This window comes from Branchiostoma belcheri, unplaced genomic scaffold (assembly GCF_001625305.1).
Source record: "Branchiostoma belcheri isolate BF01 breed outbred unplaced genomic scaffold, Haploidv18h27 scaffold12, whole genome shotgun sequence".
In the NCBI taxonomy this organism is placed as follows: domain Eukaryota; kingdom Metazoa; phylum Chordata; class Leptocardii; order Amphioxiformes; family Branchiostomatidae; genus Branchiostoma; species Branchiostoma belcheri.
The window spans coordinates 796,411-803,886 of record NW_017802602.1 but is presented as its reverse complement, the minus strand read 5'-3'; the positions used below and the strand labels follow the sequence as shown (position 1 = coordinate 803,886).

General features: G+C 42.1%; 1 protein-coding gene across 1 annotated transcript; it reads left to right on the top strand.

The window, feature by feature from the left end:
- Positions 1-2,707: 2,707 nt before the first annotated feature.
- Positions 2,708-7,303, top strand: LOC109462750 (rhomboid-related protein 2-like). Its single transcript, XM_019759326.1, has 7 exons — positions 2,708-2,868; positions 3,722-4,006; positions 4,637-4,791; positions 5,722-5,834; positions 6,285-6,385; positions 6,631-6,691; positions 7,071-7,303. The coding sequence occupies exons 1-7, from the start codon at positions 2,770-2,772 to the stop codon at positions 7,301-7,303; spliced, it is 1,047 nt and encodes a 348-aa protein (XP_019614885.1). The 5' UTR covers positions 2,708-2,769.
- Positions 7,304-7,476: the final 173 nt, after the last annotated feature.

Sequence of the window (7,476 nt, the reverse complement as noted above, 5' to 3'; positions counted from 1 at the left end):
GGTCGCGAATTGGATCTTCTCTGGCCCGCTAACTCCCCTGTTACATTATTCCTTTATTTGGGCCAATTTCTACTATTTTTCCAGCGATCCGCGGTGCCTGGTAGCTACCAGAACAATGCCAGCATCTCTCTGTATCACAATGGCAAATGGGGACCTCCTATCCACCCACCTAGCCTGGGAATCAAATGTTAGAGGGAAGAGTCAGACAATAGACTCAACATCCAGTAGCAGGCTTATAGAACTGGGGGTTTGTTGGTCTTCGGCTGTTTTCTGATTAGCCTCCGAAGCAGGCTTATAGAACTGGGGGTTTGTTGGTCTTCGGCTGTTTTCTGATTAGCCTCCGAAGCAGGCTTATAGAACTGGGGGTTTGGTGGTCTTCGGCTGTTTTCTGATTAGCCTCCGTAGCGGGCTTATAGACCTGGGGGTTTGGTGGTCTTCAGCTGTTTTCTGATTAGCCTCCGAAGCAGGCTTATAGAACTGGGGGTTTGGTGGTCTTCGGCTGTTTTCTGATTAGCCTCCGTAGCAGGCCTATAGAACTGGGGGTTTGGTGCTCTTCGGCTGTTTTCTGATTAGCCTCCGTAGCAGGCTTATAGAACTGGGGGTTTGGTGGTCTTCGGCTGTTCTCTGATTAGCCCAGTTCTAAAAACGGGGGTAATTCAACCAGGCCGGCTATGTTGTCTATATGCAATCAGAAATTAGCACATAAAAGCTCCCAAAGACCCTGAAGACCCACAGTTTTTTGGCATGCTATGGAGGCTAAACATCCAGCCTGGAGATTCAGGCACAGATAACAGATAAGGGAATAGTCAGACAATGGTAGTCTCCACTAGACTAACAACTTTTGTTCCATCCAAGGAGCTTATAGGGTTAAGCTCCTTGTTCCAACACAAGAGGGGAAAATCTTACTGAGAGCTTATGGAGGTTCTAGAACAGAAAAATTTAGCAAAATAAGTGAGGAGAATAATTGACCAGGGGAGTTTGACCAGCAAAGATTTCATTTGCCAGTTTCAGAAGGAGAAATAAAACTCTAACAGTGGACCCACAGACCCTGTCGGCTAATAAAGTATCTTTGCCAACTTCTCCCATCTTATCCCCTGCCACTTGCCTGTACCTTGCCTGTACAAAGACATGGTGGAGGCCTAGGGTAAACAGGGCAGGCTTGGTGAAATTGTGATGCAAAATCTGGGACATTACCTGATGTATGGCTTTCTTTGTTGTTTCAGACAATATTGTCTCCTTAATTGATACTGAAATTTGTTCAGAGATCTTTTATTTTACATGAATGGATTGTGATTCAGATTCTGATTTTGCACATAAATTTTTTACCTATCCCTCTTGACAGTAATATGCTAATTGATAACATATATTAAATTTTGCAAATGACCAGTACACCCATTTAAAATTCAAGCCTATTTTCTGTGAGAAGTAAATGTCTTATACATGTAAACAACTTCTTATCTTTGGTTTTGAAAGGTCTCCTTCTACATCTGTCACTCTCTGTGTCTTTCATCTCTTGGCAACTGTAGAGAGAGGAATTTCTGAGTAGGTTCAGAATTAGACCAAAGGAAAAAACGTCTGAAAGGCATCCTGGAGACCTCAGTAGCTATTTTGGAAGTCTTCCCACACGTCTTTAGAAGACTTAATAAGGAAGATGGCTAATAAGATGAATTCCTGTCTTCCTAAATAGCGTAGGCCTATCTTGGCACCCATACCAAACAATTTACCCATCATTTCACATGGCATTGTCGGGAAGTTTGAAAACTTTTCAGTACAATACATCATTAATTTTTGCCCACTGAATATATTTGATGGTAAAGTGACAGTTCTTCTGCCCAATTGAAAGTCTGTCTATATGGATGAAGCAAAATAATTCAAACTGGCCCTATGTACAAAATGTACATACTGAGTTGAAACCACACTACCCAATGTATATTGACCCTCATGGAGCAAAAATCCCCAAAATTCTGAAGGAAAATAGTATTATATTATACTGGAAGGTCCCTTGGCTGATTTTTAGGGTACCACCCCTAAAATAAAGGACTCATCTTGGGGCTTGTTTCTGCAGTTTTAAATACCTAATGTATAAAATACTGATTGAAATGTACTAATGTGAAGCAGTATGTGTACATCTATTTCCAGTTTTGCTGCTCTGAAATCACATTGGATGCCTTTTTAGTGACATAGAGGGATACAAAAGTGTTTTGGCCATGTATGACAAGATATTGCAGCACTATCTCTGAAATAACATCACCAAGGCCACTGTGCCCTGGTTAAGTCAACTTTGTTCTGTTTGCAAAGCCAAGATGAACTGTTTTCCATGGTCAGTGTCAATGTTTGGTGAGGGGGCTCTCCCACATATGTGCAGACTTGGAAGTGACATGTCCCTGGTAGATCTGTCCCAATGGCTGGACATACTGGGTGCATGATGTGTACTTTAGTGCACTACTCCAAATTTGGAGCTGTGCACCTTAGCCATAACACATAACACCAGCTTCGCAAGCACGCGGTGCGGCAGCAGCTAGCTATATCACACCGAACAACTTGTTACACTCAATCTTTGCACATTTTATTGCAGGAGTTGTTTAAAGCCTTCTAGCAATGATGCCCAACTGTGCTTGGTGGCAACGAGTTCCACTCTACGATAGCACTTGGAACACTATTCGAATAAGGTACTAAGCCTAGTTATGTTTATTCCCTTCGCAGTATGATCTCGACCGTGACGGCGTTATTTCGGTGCAGAGGTTCCTGCGAGTTCTGCAGCACAGAGACATGGCAGGAGACATTGACTCCCACCACCTCAATCTGGTACAGGAGGTTCTACAGCAGGACGACATGGGCAACATCAGCTTCCAGCAGTTTGTTAACATTGTAAGTAAACATTGTAAACCACCTTTAGTCTGAACATAGTAGTTTTCTACGAGCTTCTACTGTTGGTGTAAGATGCAGGGGTAAGATGCACAGGTCTGAACACACCAGTTTTGTACGAGCTACTACAGCAGGATGACATGGGAAACATCAGCTTTCAGCAGTTTGTCAACATTGTAAGTAACCGATAAACTGCTACGGTAAAGGTTAGACATCCAGGAAATATTAGATACGGCACAGAGACATGTCAACATTGTAAGTAACTGCCTTTAATCTGAACACCAGTTTCGTTCACTCACTCACTCTCTATCCAGGCTTTGACTATACTGCTTCATTTCATTTATTTCGAAACCTTTTAGCCCTGCAGGGCTAGTCTTCCAAGGCTCAAATACATGGAATACAGGCACTTCGAATTCGTTACATATATACATAGGAAATAGTGCATAAGATACAGTGCAAACGTTTAAAAAGACAAAAATACATCAAACATTTAAAGGAACGCACAAATGAATACTGACAATTTAAAAAGTGTCCAAATGCAAGTGTCCAAATGTTGTATCCTTGGGAAAGGCATTTAACACGACTTTCCTCACTCCACCCAGGTGTAAATGGGTACCTAACTTCGGTTGGGGAAAGTCGTACACCTTGTGGCGCCGAATGGCAGCCGCACAGACCCTTGCTACAGTTCCACAAAAGTGTGTGGAGCAAATTTGTTATATCTGTATTATGTGATCATAGACCCATCATCAATAATATAATTCGGCGCTATAAGAGGCTGCGATTGCAAGGGTAATGTTAAAGCAATAAACTATTTATGATATTATATTCAATTCATTACTGTTTCCTCCTTACCCAGATGAGCAACAAGAGAAGGGACAGTTTCCGTTCCGCGGTCCTGTCCAGGGAGAGAAACTTCCACAACAACAACAACAACGACGTGTGTAGTTACCAGCTGGCCCCGCCCGACAACCAGCCCAAGACATGTTTCCAGAAGTCCGTGCACAGAGTCGCGAAGGAGGTGCTCACAGAAAAGTCAGACCGGAAAATTTACTCCGACTACTACAGCTGCTTTCCTCCACCACTGCTGATGATTATACTCAGTTTAGTTCAGGTGAGTTTATATCCACTACTATATACAGCTGTTCTTCCTGAGCAAAAGAGCTGTTTACCATCCAAACTTTGTGATCCTAGCATATCCAGATCACGAGATATCAAAACCAGAAGTACCATAACAAGCCACCAAGGGGCCCAATATCTAATCATTTCTGGGTCTCATGAACACTTAAAAACATACCAACAAGTTTCTAGCCAATCTTCCGAATGCTTCTTGAGTTATTATGTTAAAAGTCACACGCACGCACGCACACACATGCACGCACACTCACACACACACACACACACAAACAAAAATGGAAGCAACCTTCTTGGTGGAGAAATAAGTGCTGTTTTCTGTTGTCTGTTCAAGTTAGATTTCTATGTGTACTATGCTGCTCCTGTGTGTACCTGTATCTGATGTTACAGCCCTATATAAAGATGAAAATGTAACTGTAACTACTAATTTTTTCCCTGTACTGTTATGTTGAACGTCACTGTTTTCACTGTCACTTCTGTACCTTGAACTTATCATTACAGAACATAAATAACAAATAATTCCTGGACTTACTTTTTCCTGCACCTGTTGCCACTGTGAACATGTCAACTTTTCTCAGACCGTGAAATTTTGCCACCAAAAGTGAATTACAGTATCATTCTAATATTTCTGTTGTTCCAGTTGGGTTTCTATGTGTACTATGCTGCTATGTGGGACCGGTCCACCCCTGCTGGTTGGTTGTCCGGCCCGGTGCCTGTCAATAGCCCCTTCATCTACAGTCCGGCAAAGAGAGAGCAGATCTTCAGATTCTTCACTTACATCGTCCTACATGCAGGGTGAGGGTCTCAGGTTTTATTCTCAGTTATGGGTGTATTGTTTTGGGTGGCTGAGCTGTGTGTTTGTGTGTATGTTTCTCCAAACGGTTGGACAGCAGATCTTCAGATTCTTCACATACATCGTCCTACATGCAGGATGGGGGCCTCGGGGTTTTTTTTTCTCTTTTTTTTCCCAGTATGAAAGTATTGTTTTGGGTGGCTGAGCTGTGTGTTTGTGTTAATCTTTCTCCAAATCTTTCTGTCACTGTTGTCACTGCTGCAATACTGCATACTGCAGCTAGGTGTCACTGCTGTATTACCCCACACAGTTGCAGTACTTTACATTGCAGATAGGTGTCACTACAGCGAAGTGTCACTGTTGCAGTACTGCACACTGTAGCTAGGTGTCACTGCTGCAGTACTGCACACTGCAGCTAGGTGTCACTGCTGTAGTGCTCCACACTGCTGCAGTACTTAACACTACAGCGAGGTGTCACTGTTGCAGTACTGCACACTGCAGCTAGGTGTCACTGCTGTAGTATTACACACTGCTGCAGTACTTCACACTGCGGCTAGGTGTCACCTGCAGTACTCCACACTGCAGCTAGGTGTCACTGCAGTAGTGTAAAAGTAGAACCTGTCAGTACTGCCAATGTAAAAAAATCCTTCCAAAAATCAATGCGTGTGAATAAAGTCTTAGTCATACAGTCAATGAATGGCTGTCACAATGATATTCATGTACAGTGTATTTTGTATAACATAATGTTTTACCTGTATGTCTAACCTTCACCTGTCTATTGTCTACGACAGTGTTGAGCACCTGGTGTTTAACCTTACCTGTGTGTTGTACAGTGTTGAGCACCTGGTGTTTAACCTTGCGGTACAGCTGCTGTTGGGAAGGATTAAATGTTGTACATGAATGTCTAACGTTTACCCATCTGTTTACTGCAGTGTAGAGCACCTGGTATTTAACCTGGCAGTACAGCTGCTGTTAGGAGTCCCGCTGGAGATGATCCACGGCACCTTCAGGGTCGGAGCAGTGTACCTGGCCGGCGCTCTGGCTGGTCAGTAACACCATTTCTCATGTTAAACCTTGTCCTGCTGGAAGTTTTTACACAATATCTTCAAATAATTTGATGTCTTAACCAGGCCATAGACCCTTGACTTTTTTGCCTTGCGATGGCGTAGTTAGTACCATATTCGTTGCATGTTGCTGTGGTGTGATGCATTCCACAATTGCATTACACTATGTAGCAAGTGGCAGGACAAGAGTTCAAGGGGCTGGTCACCATATATATGAATGTGTTGAGTTACAAATACAGTGCAGTATTTTGTAAGGCTAGACCATATGAAGGCAAAACATACTGCATTTGCATCTTAGTAACCTTTCTAGTTCTAGTTTTTCTTGATTGCAGATGTATGTGAGCTGGTAGAGTTATATATATAATTTAGTAGATGTTACATACAGACAGTCACACAAGTCTCAGACTTGCCTGTTGTTTCCTCTCTTGTAGGTTCCATGAGCACATCAGTGATAGACAGGACTGTGTACCTGGTAGGAGGCTCTGGAGGGGTTTATGCACTGCTGGCAGGTCACCTCGCCAATGTGCTCACGGTAAGGATTCTTCCTGTCAAGTTTTCCTCATTCCATCCTCTGAAGATATGATTTCTTGTTGGTCAATTCATATGGAATTCCATTATTTCTAGTGCTAAATGTTCTACATTGAATTCTTAACTTTTCAGACTAAGTATTTACCGGTACTTTGATTCGATTACAAGCTAGTAAGAATGTACTATGCCTGCTTTTACTTTGCCTATGATATGGTACATATATCTTCATGTTGCTTTGAATTGTTACAGAACTACACAGAGATGCAAGAAACCTTTGGCATAGCCAAGATTGGACTTATACTGATCATCAGTAAGTATTTCTAAAGTGCGGAAAGAAAAATTCTTACAATTGTTCAGCAGTGATGTTTTGACTATGTCAATGTTGGTCAAGTTTTTGAAATTAGCCTTTGGGGTAAATAAATGCATGTTGAAAAGTCAATGTCTTTAAAAAAAATTCCCTACAAGTACTACAACCAATTTAATTAAATTATTATAATTGACAACCAACTTTTCTTTTATTGATCTTAGTTACAATCTGGTTTCCTTTTAACCATTAAATCTGACTAGGGAGGAAAACTTTGAATCATATTCTGTATGTGATAAAGATATTATGTGTAAAAGCTCTCTGGCCTGATCACAATTGCAATGTGAGCTTATTACATTTTTTTTTGTTAAATTCTTTCCTCCAGCTAGTGCAGACGTGGGATTTTCCATCTGGAGGAGGTACAACGACCACCCGAAGGACACGAGAGTCAGCTTCCTGGCTCACTTGTTTGGTCTGCTCGCAGGTTTGACTGTTGGGTTGCTCATTCTCAGAAACTTCGAGCAGAAACTTCACGAAAGAGTGATGTGGTGGGTGTCTTTGGTGGTGTATGCAGCCTGCATTATTTTTACAGTGTTTTGGAATATCTTTTACTACTGAAGAGCAATTCTGCAGTTCCTGTATGATCTGCTAGGGGGACTCGCTGAGTGCATGGTACTGATCCTCAGGAACTTTGAGCAGAAGCTTCAGGAGAGAGTCATGTGGTGGGTCTCCCTGGTGGTGTATGCAGCCTCTATCATTTTTACTGTCTTCTGGAATATCTTCTAGTACTG

What these genes read in the sequence shown, in the direction of transcription:
- LOC109462750 (XM_019759326.1), top strand. Translation starts at nt 2,770, where the DNA reads ATGGCAGGAGACATTGACTCCCACCACCTCAATCTGGTACAGGAGGTT. An exon ending in TCCAGCAGTTTGTTAACATT is followed by an intron (nt 2,869 to 3,721) that starts GTAAGTAAACAT and finishes CTCCTTACCCAG; the next exon opens with ATGAGCAACAAGAGAAGGGA. An exon ending in TACATCGTCCTACATGCAGG is followed by an intron (nt 4,792 to 5,721) that starts GTGAGGGTCTCA and finishes TGTTTACTGCAG; the next exon opens with TGTAGAGCACCTGGTATTTA.